The following is a 14,578-nucleotide window of genomic DNA, read 5'->3' as shown; positions in this document are numbered from 1 at the left end:
TTGTGATGCCTTCGTCTGGATTTGCTATTAAGGTAATGCTGGTGTCAGAATCAGTGTGGAAGTATTTCTTCCCCTTCAGTATTTTGAAGACTCGAGGAGGATTAGTGTCAATTGTTTAGATGTTTAGTAGAATCTACCTATGAGCCACTGAGTCCAGGACTTTTCTGTGTTGGGAGCTGATTATTGATTCCGTCTCTGCTTGTGTACATTTGTTGAAAATTTTCCATTTCTTGGTGAGTCAGCTTAGGCAGCGTGTATGTTTCAAGGTATTTTTCCGTTTCTTCTGGTCTTCTAATCTGTTGGTGGTGTACGCTAGCCCCCAGGGTTCTCCTGTTTATCTCTCCAGGATTGGTGGCAAGGTTTCCACTTGCACTTCTGATTCTAGTTATTTGTGTCTACTATTTTTTCCTTTTTGTTAGTCTTGCTAAAATTTTGTCAATTGTCTTGATCTTTTCATTGACTTTCTCAATGATTTTTCCAATCTCTGTTTTATTTATCTGTGCTCTGGTCTGTGGCTTTGAGTTTGGTTGTTCTTTTCTAATTCCTTAAGTTGTGAAGTTAGGTTGTTGACTTGAGATCTTTCTTCTATCGATGTAGGCATTTGCAGCTATAAACTCTGAGCACTGCTTTTGCTGTATCTTACAGGTTTTTCCTTATGTATTTATTTAGAGAGAACTTGCACAAGTGGGGAGTGGGGCAGAGAGAGATAATCTCAAGCAGACGCCCTCCTGAGCAGGAAGCCCAAGGCAAGGCTCCATCCCAGGACCCCGAGATCATGACCTGAGCCTAAATCAACAGTCAGATGCTTAACCAGCTGCATCACCCAGGCACCCCCTTATAAGTTTTTTTCTAATGTGCTTTTGATCCCATTGATTTCAAGCTCTAAAATGGATTTGGGTGCTTCCTGTCATTAAGAAAGCTGCAGGCTATGCTGGGGGTAGTCCCTATGTGTGTGTCCTCCTGTGCTCCAGGGAGCCTTTTCTCATGGGCAAAACGCAACTTCACTTTTTATGACTTAGTATTTCAGAAATTTATTTATTTAAAAAACTTTTTTGAGGACTTTATTCATAGAGACACAGAGAGAGAGAGAGGGAGGCAGAGGGAGAAGCAGGCTCCATGTAGGGAGCCTGACGTGGGACTCGATCCGGGGTCTCCAGGATCATGCCCTGGGCTGCAGGCGGCACCAAACCGCTGCGCCACCAGGGCTGCCCAGTATTTCAGAAATTTAGCTGCAGTTTCTGTTATTAGACACTGAGCCAAATAAACATCAAAATGGCGAAAGAATAAATCGCAACTTTCAAATCTATGTATTGTTTCTTTGTTTTTATATCAGAGAGAGGGCAAAGCACTGCTCCTGCACCAGTGGCCTACAGCGGACTTCCACAGTGGAGGGTCGACAGAAGGTCATTTTCTCCCAGGTTTGTAGACACAAGACAGACACAGCCAGAGGCACAAGGAAAGGGAAGTGCTCAGTGCTGTGAATTCCTGTGCGAAGGCTGCTTAACTGGGACGGTGACCACAGGGAGTGTCTGCTCGGCACTCGACACTTCATGGGTAATGAGCCCTGAGCACTTCTCGTGAACAACTTCATGGAATCCCTGTTGTGAGCACAAGGACACCAAAGCCTAGAGGCCCCCTGTCCAGGGCCCCCTGGGGTCAGAGCAGGAGCTCTCAACCTAGTGGCCGCTGTGAAACCCAGCCCTTGGCTTACTCAGGCACATAGACCATATTCTTCTAACTTCCATAAAAAAAATGTGGAGATGGACCCTTGCAAAACCAAATAAGACACAAACTGAACTTAGAACAGCAAAACTATATTTGAGAATTCATGTTTAATTCTGCTAAAAAATAATCATCCCTGTAAGAGTGTCAGTGTCTGTTGGAGAGTGTAAATGCTGGGGATTAGGATGGCAGTCCCCCCTCCCCGAGAACTTTAGGTCTATTTAGAGAGATAAACTTGACTTAAAATAATGAACAAAAGTATGCCCATGTGTAATTAAACATTGAATCCTACACCCAAACAGTTGGCAGGAGTCCGCTGGCACTGCAGAGCGTGCTGTGGCTGGCGGCCCACACAGGGGACACGTAGCCCCGTGCAGCCCACGCTGCCTGCTAGAATGCAGCACCCCTGGGACACTGTGCAGGTCAAGTGTGCGCTGAACTCCCTGCGCCAGAATAAACACGACAGAGGTTAAACAGTTGAGCAGTAGTAAGAATTCAAACTGTAGGGAAAAATGAGAAAGTAGAATTGAGCATAGCAGGTGTTTTATGGGAAGATTACCTCTTAAACTTTAAAGTGAGCAGAGAGTCACACCTACAAATACACAAAAATTTAAATAATGAGAACAATAAGAAATACAGAAAATTAAAAAGTAAACACTGGGACAATATTTTCACCAAATTTGGGAGCTAAATGAATAACCTCTGTGATATGAAGTCGTATTAGTCAGGGTGGGCTGTGCTGTGCTGTGGTAACAAAGTAGCCCCAGAGCCCAGGGGCTTAGCTCCACCAGCACTGGTCTCCCCCGTGAGGCCCCGTGGGCTCCCCTCCACCCCACAGCCTCCCCTGGGAGGACCTGCAGGGGCAGGGGTGCAGGAGGGGGGTCCCAGCGCACAGACGACTGCTGGGCTCTTTGGCAGGCAGGGCCTGGGCCACAGGCCCCCGTGGGTGGACTGGAGAAGCAGGAGGTGGTCCAATGACAGGCCCATGACCGAGGATCAGGGAGGACGTCCCTGCTCATTATGGACCAAAGAAATGCAGGGCGAAGGCAGGACCCTGAGCCGGGCAGGACTGAAATGCCCAACAGCAGCCCTACTGCCCGTTTAGGAGGTTGGCCAGCTTATCCGGTCATGCGCCCGAATCCACCCGCTCCTGGGCGTGGACAGCAGGGACACCTGTAGATCCCAGCACCAGCCGTGCAGAGGCCACAGGGGGCCCACGGGTCCCACACAGCCTGTGCTGGCGGAGTCCCCAGGCATGCTCTCCCCTCTGCTCCAACAATTCAAAACAGGGAAAGTTTTGAATGGCTACATGGTCAGGGATGTCAACTAGAGCCACCTGAGTGTCCTGTGCCCACGGCGGGGCCTCTGCTTACGTGGACGGTGGGGCGCTGAAGCTCAGCGGTGGTCGCCATCCCTCAGCAGGTGCTTCCACCTGCGGGGCCCAGCGAGCAGCCACAGCTGACGGTGCTGGTTACGGCTGTTGGGACTGATTCTGTTCCCTCAGGCTCACACTGCTTATTTTCAGAGTTACGGAAACGTGACAAAGGGCTCGGAGGACGTAGAGTTTGAGCAAGCTTAAGTGGGGGCGGGCGGCCCAGCAGGGGTGGGGTGCGCTCAGGAAGCACCAGGTGGGGGTGAACCATGTCAGGGGAGGAAGACCAGGGGGGCAGCTGCAGGGACAGCAGCCCCTGAGGAGCCATGTCACGTGGCTCTGCTCCCCAGGGAGCGCCGCGTGTCGGCCTGAGGGCAGTTGTCAGGCCCTGAGGTCGGGCCACAGTTTGGGGCTCTGAGTGTTGCTGAGTGAGCTCCCCGTGGCACCTGAGGGCCCTGCCAGCCTCGCTCCCACGCACAGGCCCCTCCTCAGGCTCCTGAGCACCTCTCCCGCCACAGGGGCCGAGGACGATCTGACGCTCCGCGCGGCGCTCTACGGCCTGCTCTTCCACTGCCACGCGGACCACGGCGACTGGGAGGGAGGCCTCAAGGTGCTGGACGAGGCCGTGCACGTGCTGCCCCGGACGGCACACCGCCTGTGAGTGCGCCTCCCTCCTGGGGCCCCCTCGGCGCCCACCCCACATTCCCAACACGCGAGAATCCCAAGTAACTCAGGCTCCGTTCTGGTTTGTCTTGTCAGAAGGAAAAGGGACTCCGACCCCTTAGTTTTAGATGCATCACACATATTTGTTTATCACTCAAGCGTTAATCTCTCTCTTTTCCTCTTTTTAGCTTGATTTTCAAACACATGGTAATCGTGAAGGCCAAACTTGGCCAGAATTTTACAATGGAAATACAGAAATTCAAAGACGAAAGTGAAGATTATTTGGCACACATGTGGCACCGGCTGGCCTTGAACTCAAAGAGCGTCTATGGGGAGCTGGTCTGCTACCACAACGCAATCCAGGCCTTACAGGTGTGCCTGCGGAGCTTTGGGTGGCTGTGACTGGAGCTGCTCGGTACAGACGTGGCCCCTGGAGGGAGGCTGAGCCCCCGGGCGGCTGCTGTGCGGGAGCCTCAGAGGGGGAGGTGCAGCCGCCAAGGCGATGGGCCCTTCTGATGAGTCAAGGGCAATGGACCGACGACCCCTGTCTTCTCTGACACCTTCCCAGCGCGGAGGGCCGAGGTCCTCGTGTGGGTGGGGCGCCCGTGTTGCTGCAGGGGAGACAGTTGTGGGGGGCAGCGGGTGAAGCCTACCCAAGGAGGGGACGCCCGAGGCCGGACTGGGCTGAGGAGGGAGCAGCACCACTCTGCAGCCTTCGGAGATTTGGGTGTCTTGGGGCACTCCCCACCCCAACAACTGTGACGTGGGAGTGGATTCGGGGGGTGCCTCGGTGTAGGGCCCAGCAGGTGGAAGGTGAAGGCGCCGTTGGCAGAGCTGGCTCTGCTCTCTGAGGGTCAGGGATTCGTGACCTCGTTTGAGCATGGGCCAGGGCCTTGGGCTGGACACTGGGGCTGCCCGCTGCTCGGAGCAGCACCTTCCCTGACCCCTGGAGCTCTGGTTAACCACAGAACCATCCAGAGAAAGCCTCACCTGCACATCCGAACGAGTGCCCGAGGAATCAAAGCTGCGCAGAGCAAAGACAGCCCGACTCAGGAGGGGGCAGGTGGGGAGTGGGGCTGGCGGGGCTGGCGGGCACCTGCGGACGGAGTGGAGGGCCCCGGGAGACTGCCAGGCTGTGTTCTGAGGACAACAGAAAGCTTCCAGCCAGCGTGGCCGTCAGATAAGTCGGCCAGGGGGTCCCGCTGCGGTGGAGGCGGGGTCAGTGCGCACACTTGCTTCCAGAGGATGTAGCAGCGACGCCCTCCATTTCAGTGTTTGGGACACCGAGTGGCAAGCACATGTCTCTTCTGTCCTTGTTTTTCATCCCAAAGAAGCCAGAGAGCGAGTGGCAAAAAGTCGAATACATCATGGAATTCAGCGAGTGGCTTTATTACAAACAGTTTCCTATGGAAGACGTGACTTTCCACCTAAAGTGGGCGATTGACATCCTGCTGATGATGACATCTGCCAGGGACACGCCTGAGCCGGCAGGTGACGTGGGGTTGCTCTGGTTCACAGCCGGCGTTCAGTGTGTCCAGGGCTGCACCCTCCTGGGGCGCCGGGAGAGCTCAGGTGGGGAAGCTCCGTCCCACGCGGGCCTGGGACGGACGTGTCCTCTCGGCCCTGCTGGCACCTGCAGCCGGGGGAGGAGCCCTGGGATGGCCGTCCCTCAGGTCAGCCTGGCCCCTGACGGTGGGTGCCCCTCCCAGAAGGGCCCAGGACCCCGAGTTGGGTGCTCATGGCTGCGGGCACCCCCGTCTTGCAGAGGAGCACCTGCCTGCTCAGGCGGCCCCTGAGAGTCCAGGGCCCGAGGACACGGGCATGGCCCCCTTGGAGAGGCTTTGGAACGTGAGACAGCTGGAGGCACTGGCCCGCGCCTACACCCTGCTGGCCCTGGTGGTGTCCCCGAGCGCTGCCGACTACGAGGACTACTGCCTCATGGCCTACACGTTTCTCAAGCGCATCTGGCAGGTGAGGCATGAGGCTGCTCCACCCTGGGTCCCCGGGCCTTGGCAGGAATCCGTGCCTCCTCCTTGTACCCACAGGCCTCACCGGCTCATGCAGCCCCTCAGAGGGGGGCCTTCCCCCACTGCAGTGGCCAGGGCCACTCTTCTCTGAAGCCCACCCACCACCCTTGTCCATCCACCCAGAAGTGCCCGGGGCAAGGGTGCCCGTAGCCTGTGCATGTGGAGGGGATGGCCAGCCTATGCTTGCATCTGCCTGTCCCTCGCACCCTGGCACTCGGCTTCCAGAACCTTCTTCCATGTGTCCCCCGTCCCCACCATCTCTTTACTCCCTTGGAGCTCTTGGAGCCTCTGGTCCTTGAGAACCTCCTGAGGGCAGCGCCCCCGACCCTCCCAGCAACGTGCTGGGGGACAGTGGGGCTGTCACCTGTCGGCAGCAGGCAGAATGGGAGGGACTGGGAGGCATCTCTGGGCTTCGGGATGCCCCACCCACTCTCCCACCACCCACAAAACAGGGATTCTTTACACTTCTTCCAGGAGAACTGCTAAAAGTCATATGTGCTCTCAATTAGAGACAGGAGCTCACGTCGTGGAGCTGACAAGCGCTCCTTGGAGGGCAGCCCTGTGTGCCCGCTGGCCCAGCGTCCTGGAGGCCTAGTGTCCCACCACCGAGGGGTGCTGCAGCCACCTGTGCAGGGGGCGGGCTCACTGGTGTGGCCCTGGCACCCGAGCGGACACGAGGTTCCCACTCGGAGCCTTAGGACCACAGACCCCAGATGGCACAGGTGCAGGGGGTGGGCGCAGCTGCTCTTAATGTGGCAAATCTGGATTTTACTTTTCACAGGTTTCTTTATTAACAGCAGGAAAAACAATTTCAGAAAGTAAAATTCTAGAAGCAGCACCTAGTTCACATTTGTTATTGCCTAAAAAAGAGAAGGAGAAGAAGAAGGAGAAAGAGAAGGAGAAAGAGAAGGAGAAGAAGGAGAAGGAGAAAGAGGAGAAGAAGGAGAAGGAGAAGGAGAAGGAGAAGGAGAAGGAGAGAGATAAAGAGAAGGAGAAGGAGAAAGGCCGAGACCCCAAGCAGGTGCCACGCAAGACCGAGTGTGCAGGCTGCGCCCGGGCGGCCCTGGCAGTGGGCAGGCAGGGCCATGGGCTGGGGCCACGCGGCGGGTGGAGGCCCACACCCAGGCTGCGGGGCCTGGAGACCCTCTCTGTGCCTCAGTTTGTTCTTCTGTAAAGTGGAGGCAGCGACTTCACCCCCAGCCCGGGCTGGTAGGAGGGTGACTCGGGCCGTGTGCGTGCCCGGGCAGGTGTGCGTGCGGGAGGGCGGCTCTCGGGAGCAGCGGGGAGAGCAGAGCCCACACTGGGCTCCGGTGCCGAGTCCTCCGGGCACTCGTGCACACAGCACTGACCGGGCGCAGGTGGGTGTGCGGGTCCTGGGGAGACGCTGGCCATGCCCGTGGCCGGGAGCTTCGGCTTTGCGGCCTGCGAGTGACGTCGGAGCGCGTTGCCCGTGGCTTCGAATGCAGCTGTGGTGTGGTCCCCCCGGGCCCGGACGGCGGGGCGCCCTCGGGGCAGGGGGCAGGTGCCATCACCCCCTCTGCTCAAGCTGTGCTGGGTACTAAGCCCCGGGGTCCTGCCTTGCAGAACCAGACGGCGCTTCCTGGCAAACAACCGGAAGACTTACCGGCGAGCATAGAAGAATGGGCGTCCTACTCCTGCCCCGAGGACGTGGTGTCTGTGTTTAAACAGGACAGAAGCGACTTGACCATGAACCCATCAAGCATCCAGAAGCCGGTGAGGTGATTGCACAGCGGCGTGGGCTGCCTGTGGTCCGAGCCCGCGTCCCTCCCGCTAGCCTTTCTGTCGCGAGGTCCACCCAGAGAGAGGGGGACAAAGCAAGGGGCCAGCTTAGACACTTGTCGAGCAGGCCCAGGCCTCAGGCCCCTCCCAGGCGCCCCCAGACAACTGCCAGTGTCCTCGGAAGCTCATGCAGGCCCCCCAACACCCTGGAACGCAGGGACCCCGTGCGTTACTGTCGGGCTGGGGCGGTAGCAGGGCTGGGGGCTGCAGCAGCAAACAGCTCCTCCCTGCGCTGCGGAGGGTGGAGGCCACGGCTGGCACGCTGGGCTCAAGTCGGGGTGTCAGCGGGGCCACCTTCCCTCTGGGGCTCCCGGGAAGAGCTCCAGGGGTCCCCAGGCTGTGCACCCCATCTCTAGTTCCCACCTTGGGGTCCCACCCCTCTCCACCTCCCCCTTACAGTGAGCCCTGTGATGACATTGGGGCCTCCGGGGAACCCGCAAAGGTCTCTCCCTGTCTGGATCATAACACTCACTGCACTGGCTACGAGGCCCCTTGCCGTTGGGGTTCCAGGGCTTCAACCCAGTGACTTCGGGGACCTTAATCACCCACTGCCTTCCGCCTGTCTTTTGCATGTAAAAACGTGGAAATATTCATCATAAAGCTTTCGTGTTTGGGTTCGTTCATCCAGTATGTTGTGGGACTCCTCCATGGTCGTGGGTCTCCGTCATCGGTGGCTTTCACTGCTGTGGAGCAGTCCCGCGGCCCATGACGAGACCGTACTCTGTCCATTGGGCTCGCGATGATGTTTGGGCCGTGTGCTGTGAGCACCCGTGGCAGGGTTTGAGCGTCTTGGGGTATGTGTGTGGTCGCTGCATTGCCTGTGACCAGGCCGCCCCACAAGTGGCCATGCGGGTTCCATCCCCACCCGGGGCGGGCAGGAGCTCCCGCCCACGCCCTTGCCAGCCCCCTGTGGCTCACCCTCCTGCGTCGGCCACCCCGACGGGGCCTGGCGGCACGTCCCCGTGGCCTCGCTGGGCGCTCCCTGGGCACCATGAGGCTGCACCCCTTGCTGTGCCCACTGGCCACTTGCATGTCCTCTTCTGTGGCCTTTCCAGTCTGTGGCCCATATTTTATTAAGGTTTCTGTCTCTTTGTTGTTGATTTGAAGGAATTCTTTAGCCTGGAAGCGACACTTTGGAACGCCCGGTGACCTTCCACTCTGTGCTTTGGCTCTTGAGGTCGTCTCGTGACTGTCCTAGTGTTAATGGGACAAAACTAGTGATCTTTTCCTGTGTCGCTGGTATTTTTTATGTCCTATTTAAAAAGGTGGTTTCCTTTTCCAAGGGTCATGAAGATGTTCTCTTACAATATTTTCCCAAGTGTTAATGGTTGATGTGTCCGATTCAGACCCACCGCCCACGGAGACGGTGCTGTGGCCGTGGCGCGAGTGGAGGGTCGCCTCAGGTTCTAAGTCAGGTTTCTGACTGTTCCAACCCCGTGTGTGGGGAAAGCGTTTGCCCGTCCTCTTGGCAGCGCCACGTCTGTCCTGAATCTAGTGTCCACACCTCACTGTCGTGATTACTGGGCATCGTGACCCTGCGTGTTTGCTGCCCACGCACCCTCACCCTGTTCTCTGAGAGGTCATGGACTTCCCCTCCCATTTCTCGTCCATACAAGTGCCCTTGGCAGGATTTGGTAAAAAGTAACACGGACCCTGAGCCGTTTGCGGCCCCCAGCCGGCCCCTCTGCCTGTGGGCACTGGCCTCCGTTCCCTGACCCCGGGGCCCGTCCCACGGATGCTCTCCTCCACTGCTCACCTCTAGAACCGGTCCCACTGACAGTGACCCGGGCGTGTGGCTTCTCCCCCCAGCGTCCAGCTCCCGCCCGTCATCTGTGGGATCCACAGGCCCGACACCCACCCCCCAGGCTTGGTTGGCAGGGGCCCCGCAGGTTCAGGGCAGCGGCCCCAGGTCAGCAAGTGCCGAGCCCCTGGGCCACCCACACCTGTGTGATGTGGCTGCGGATCGGCGGTTCCCACGAGACCCCTGGGGTTTGAGGACTCACTAGGACGGCTCCCAGAATGCAGGGACACACGGCTCTCCAGGGGCTGGGCTGTTAGGGAGACGTGAGTGGCCGGGTGAAGAGGTCCTGGGGGCGAGGCCTGGGTGGGGGCCAGGCGCAGGAGCCCTGTGCGCGTGGCCTCAGGTGCGCCCCCCGTGTGGACGTGTCCACCACCCCAGGAACTCCCCACAGCCCTTCACTTAGTGTCAGGGAGCGTCCGTGGCGCAGGCCCCACTGATGAAATCCTTGGCCGTGGGCGATCTGTCCACCTCCTGCCTCTCCCGTCCTCGGCATTGGGGTGGGACTGGACGCTCCAGGCCTCCGGTCACAGGGCTGGTTCCCGAGCTGTCTGGGGGCTGCCCATAGTCACCCCACGGGCGTGAACTCAGGTGCGCGTGGAAGGGGCTCGGGAGTAAGGAGATGGCGGGGGCTTCAGGAGCTCTGTGCCGGCAGCCAGGGACAAGGGCCAGAGATGCACGTCCTGCGGATGCACGCTGACCTTTTCATCAATTAGGAAGTATTCCCTCCCCCTCCCCCTCCCCATTTTTTTTTTTTTTGGAGGGACTTCTTGCTTTTACCGATACTTATTTCTTTTAGAAGTCTGGTATATGACAGTGCGATGTTGTGTTTATTTTGTCTTTAGTAACTAATATTTGAGAACATTTCGATATTAATGGAACGTTATCTAAGAAGTTCAGTTTTTTACATTGCAATATCAGACAGAATATTAATAGGAGATAATAAAAATAATTATGGTCAAAATTACTGTGCCAAAACATAATAAATGCTTGGTATGAGTCCACAGACCATTTCGTTTCTGGCATAAAGTTCTTCGACTACGAGGGAGAACCTTTGCTTGACCTCAGGAAGGGACTGTCCCTCCATGCTGGGCTGGCCTCGCCTGGTGTTTCTTCTGCCGTGGCCCTTAGCATCGCGGTCTGGCCGTGTGAGTGGGGTTGGGTGGAGGCGCTCCTCACGGGCATCCCCGCTCGAGTGCGCAAGCCATTAACCGGAACGAGGAGGCAGCCGAGCGGGACGAGCGCCCAGCACATTTGAGGCCAGGAGGTTGAGCCTAAGGAATGGCGTCAGGATTCAGGAAAAAAGCTCACACCTCACATAGCACGAAGGCCAGTTGGGAGCTTGAGAAAAGAACAAAGCCCTAAATCGCTCTTTCTGGGAATGGTGACAGTGAACCTTCCACCGTTTTCCCTGTGGCTGCAGACGGTCTTTGCTGGCCGGGTGGGCACGAGGGCGGGGCCGGCCAGGACACTCTGCTCACCGCCGCGGAAGGCTGCCCCCCCCTTATTTTATTTATTTATTTTTTTCACTATTCTTGGGGAGAATTTGTATGAGATTATTTGTTCTTTCTTCCCTAAATTTGGTGGAATTCCCTGGTGGAAACTTCTGCCCAATTCTTCTACCTTCTGCCCAATTCTTCTGTGGGAAGGTCACAGGTTATGATTCAGTTCACTTTGCAGTTCTGGAGCTCTTCAGATTTCCTGTTTCTTCTGGTAATCTGGCAGATTGTGTTTTTCTAGGATATTTCCACTTAATATAAAATTTCAAGTTTGTAATGTAATGTTCTTTTATATATATATATATATAATTGTTCTTAATGTCCTTTTATTATCCTCAATGTCTGTAGGGTCTGTAGGATTTGTGTCTTCCCACCCCTCTCTCCTGACCGGCCTCACCAGGAGTTCTCAGTTACTAGTCTCTCAAAGAACAAGATGTTTTCCAGGCCACCCAAAGCTTTTGAGGACGTCCTGGAGACGGCTGCTTTACTTCTAGATCACCCTTAATCCTAAAATGCAGCCCTTGGGACATCCAGTCTGGGCATGTAGCTTTCAGTGGGGCCTCAACACTGGTTTTTGTCTCCGCCCTACAAAAAAAAAAAAAAATCAAAAACACCCGGAGGTACCATGACATGCAGCTTCCCAGCTGCAGAATCCACAGAAACTCCCAGGACAACTGTACCCCAATATGGCAGGCTCATTTCTCTGGACGCCCATTGTCTTCCGGCTCTCAGCCTGGTAACTTCTCCCAGCATCACCCAGGCTTCAGAGCCTTTGGCATGTTTCTAAAATACTTCATCCAACTTTTCTAATTTTCCGCTACAGAATAATGATTTTATCAAACCCACTCCGTCTTTGTAAATATTAGTTCTTCTCGTCCTGTATTAAATTTTAAGGCAGTTATATGTGTTCATAAATATTCTGTTTTTAGTGGACCAGCAGTTTTTTTTTTTAGTGGAAGAAATCCAACAAAAACATTAATTTGAGTAAATACATAAAAGGATTATTTCTTATGAGGACCTTTAGCTGCACTTGGGTATTGAAGACTCTGGATGCTCCCACGTGACCCGATGAAAGCTGTGAATAAAGGAGAGCAGGGGGAGGGCACGTTGTCGTCCATTCATTCACAAACACTGCTGGGCACCTGCTGTGTGCCAGGAGCCCTGCTTGGCAGGGGGGAAGGAGAGAAGTTTTTGAAGAAAGACCCTATAAACTAGTGGCCTAACCTTTCTCCCCTCTTTGACCTTACATGTTTGTTGTGTGTTTATGTAGACATACACTTTATATTACCTGGACCATTTGGTCAAAGCCTTGCAGAAGATGTCCCTTTATGAGCTCACCATCCCAGTCCTGCAGCTGGGCGTAGTAATCGCAGCCTCTGTGGTAGAAAGCAAGAGCCTCAAAGATCTCTACCACCTTCGGTCAGTATAACTGTTTTATTTTCAGGGAAACTGGGGAATATTTAGGTGGCTAAAGTGAATATTTGCCCCCAAAGCAGTATAAAAACGGTATTTTCAAATAATTAATTCTGTGGTTGACTGTTTCTATACATGTTATTCCCTGTGGTTTGTTAAACCCAATAAACCAATATACTTGAACATAAAAATAGTAATTATATTTTAAAATTCCTACCTGGTTCTTAAGAGAAGGTCATTCTTCTATGGAAACATTCACTGAAGTATTAGAATAAAGGGCCGCTGTGTCTGTTGCCTACTCTCAAATCATCCAGAAAAAAAATACAAGGGGGTGTGCGTGTGGGGGGGGGCGGCCCTGGAGGGAAAACGATAAAGCGAATGTGGTGAAGGGCATGTGCTACGGGAGTCTGGGCGAGGGACGGACGTACAGCCATCCTTGCCGTGTTTGTGTGGCCTTCAAGCAGGCTTGAAATCATTTAAAAATAAAACCGTTTCGCACCAGAATCAAAGCAGAGCCTGTCTGCTTGCAGTTGTGACGGGTGGTCAGAGCCCCACCCACGTGCCTTATTTTTACCTCTAAAGGTGACCCTAAGAGCACAGGTGTGCACGGAGTCAGATACAGGAATGAATATTAAAGTTTTTCTACCTGAAATCTGGCAGAGGCACCTGTGTAATTCTGCGAAGGTCTAAAACTTATTGAAAACATCACCAAAGTGGACGTTTCTTTTTCGTTTACCACTTTTTATGGGACAGCCCGGGGTGGATCTGCCACGTCCGTGTAGCCTGTCCCCTCTCCCCGTCGCCCCGTCCCCTAGGCTTGCTCTTGTTTGTTCCGACCTGAAACTGCGCGAGGCGGCCGCTCACCACGAGGCGCTGGCCGGGCAAACACACATCTACGAGGCGGAGCAGGCAAGGTGGGCCCCCGCGGGACGCCGGCTCCAGCTCGCCTGCCCCGGCCGCAGGCTCCTCCCCTCGTCCACCTGCGGGGCTGTGCCCGGCGCTGGGGGGCAGCTGTGCCCGGGGGCGGTCGAGGGAGCTTTTCGTTATCTTTGTAAACATGTGGGTGGGCAGTGGCGTGTGGCTTCCTGCAGCTGTTTCCATTTGCACTTCTTGATGACTAATAACACTGAACATTTTCAGGTATTTCTCGGCTGTTGAATTTCTTCTTTGGCATTTTGCCCATGTTCCTTATATTAGCTGCAGAAAAGAGATCGCCTTGAGGAAGGAGAAGAATAAGGAACCGCTCTCTGAAGACAGCGTGGCGACACTGGCTGAGCCCGTCGCTGCGATCCAGCCCGCAGAGGTGAAGCCGCTGGTGGCCAAGGATAAGGTACCTCCCTCTGCCGGCCGCCCTGTGTTCCTGGCCCAGCGGGGCAGCGCCGAGGCCATGCTCGGGCCACTAGCCAGGACGTGTCTTAGCCACGAGCTGTGTCCTAAACCCTCACGCAGGGTCCCCGGGAAACCCCGGGACTGGCCGGGTGTGTCCCCCACAACGGGCCCCGGCTGTCTCAGGAAGACGGGGCCGCAGATCACCTCGGGGCAGGCCTGCCTGGGCCCTGGGCAGCATTCAGAGAAGACGGGGTGGGGGCTGCCCAGAGGGCTCCCCAGGAAGGGCAGACCGGCCTGGGCCGCAGAGAGTGGAGGCTCTCCCTTCCACACAGCAGCTCCCCCTGTGTGGGCTAGCCCACGAAGGAAAGTAGCCACGCCAGCCACTTGTCCCAGATGGGAGCACCACATCTGGGACTCCATTTGTGAGCCCCCAGCATCCACCACTTGGGAGACGTGGTGGGAACAGGCCAAGGGGCCCAGGGACACCTCCCGGGCTGGGCCAGATGCCACCCGGTACCTGAGAACACGGGGCACAGGCGGGAGCTGGGGCGGCCAGGACCGGCCGCTGGTGTGGACACGCCTGCCCTGCCTCACAGATCCTGCAGATCAACGGAGAGACTGGGAAGGGCCTGGAAGGGACCTCCTTCCCCGAGCTGTGGACCCTCAAAGCAGAGGTGCTGCTGGAGATGGACCTGTACCAGCCTGCGAGGCTGCTGCTGGCGGAGGCCTACCTGGCCTTCCAGGTGAGGGGCCGCCCCTGGCCGCCCGAAGCAGCATCCCCGGCTGCTCTCTGGGGCTCGGGCTGTCTGCTCCAAAGCTGGCCGGCCTCTTGCCATTCTGGAACATCCGTGTTAGACTTGGATCCAAGTCTCTGCCCTTTGCCCAGCATTTCTCTGGTTTTTGTTCACTCTTTATTGAGAGTTTGCTAAAGTCCCTACTTCCTATGGCTGCTGTG

At 56.0% G+C, this 14,578-nt stretch overlaps 1 protein-coding gene across 5 annotated transcripts in view; it reads left to right on the top strand.

Moving 5' to 3' along the window:
• Nucleotides 1-14,578, top strand: part of CFAP46 (cilia and flagella associated protein 46) — a 103,479-nt gene that overhangs the window by 55,499 nt on the left and 33,402 nt on the right. For all 5 annotated transcript variants that reach the window (XM_072740512.1, XM_072740511.1, XM_072740510.1 and 2 more), the window contains 11 exons: nucleotides 1,334-1,418; nucleotides 3,613-3,751; nucleotides 3,946-4,129; nucleotides 5,089-5,248; nucleotides 5,523-5,728; nucleotides 6,566-6,805; nucleotides 7,369-7,518; nucleotides 12,152-12,300; nucleotides 13,110-13,208; nucleotides 13,492-13,624; nucleotides 14,220-14,366. In XM_072740512.1, coding sequence (XP_072596613.1) covers nucleotides 1,334-1,418; nucleotides 3,613-3,751; nucleotides 3,946-4,129; nucleotides 5,089-5,248; nucleotides 5,523-5,728; nucleotides 6,566-6,805; nucleotides 7,369-7,518; nucleotides 12,152-12,300; nucleotides 13,110-13,208; nucleotides 13,492-13,624; nucleotides 14,220-14,366 — 1,692 coding nt within the window. The remainder of the gene's footprint in view (nucleotides 1-1,333; nucleotides 1,419-3,612; nucleotides 3,752-3,945; nucleotides 4,130-5,088; nucleotides 5,249-5,522; nucleotides 5,729-6,565; nucleotides 6,806-7,368; nucleotides 7,519-12,151; nucleotides 12,301-13,109; nucleotides 13,209-13,491; nucleotides 13,625-14,219; nucleotides 14,367-14,578) is intronic.

This window comes from Vulpes vulpes, chromosome 15, assembly GCF_048418805.1.
Source record: "Vulpes vulpes isolate BD-2025 chromosome 15, VulVul3, whole genome shotgun sequence".
Taxonomy (NCBI): domain Eukaryota; kingdom Metazoa; phylum Chordata; class Mammalia; order Carnivora; family Canidae; genus Vulpes; species Vulpes vulpes.
Note: the sequence above shows the minus strand (reverse complement) of the source record. Positions and strands in the feature narration are given on the sequence as shown.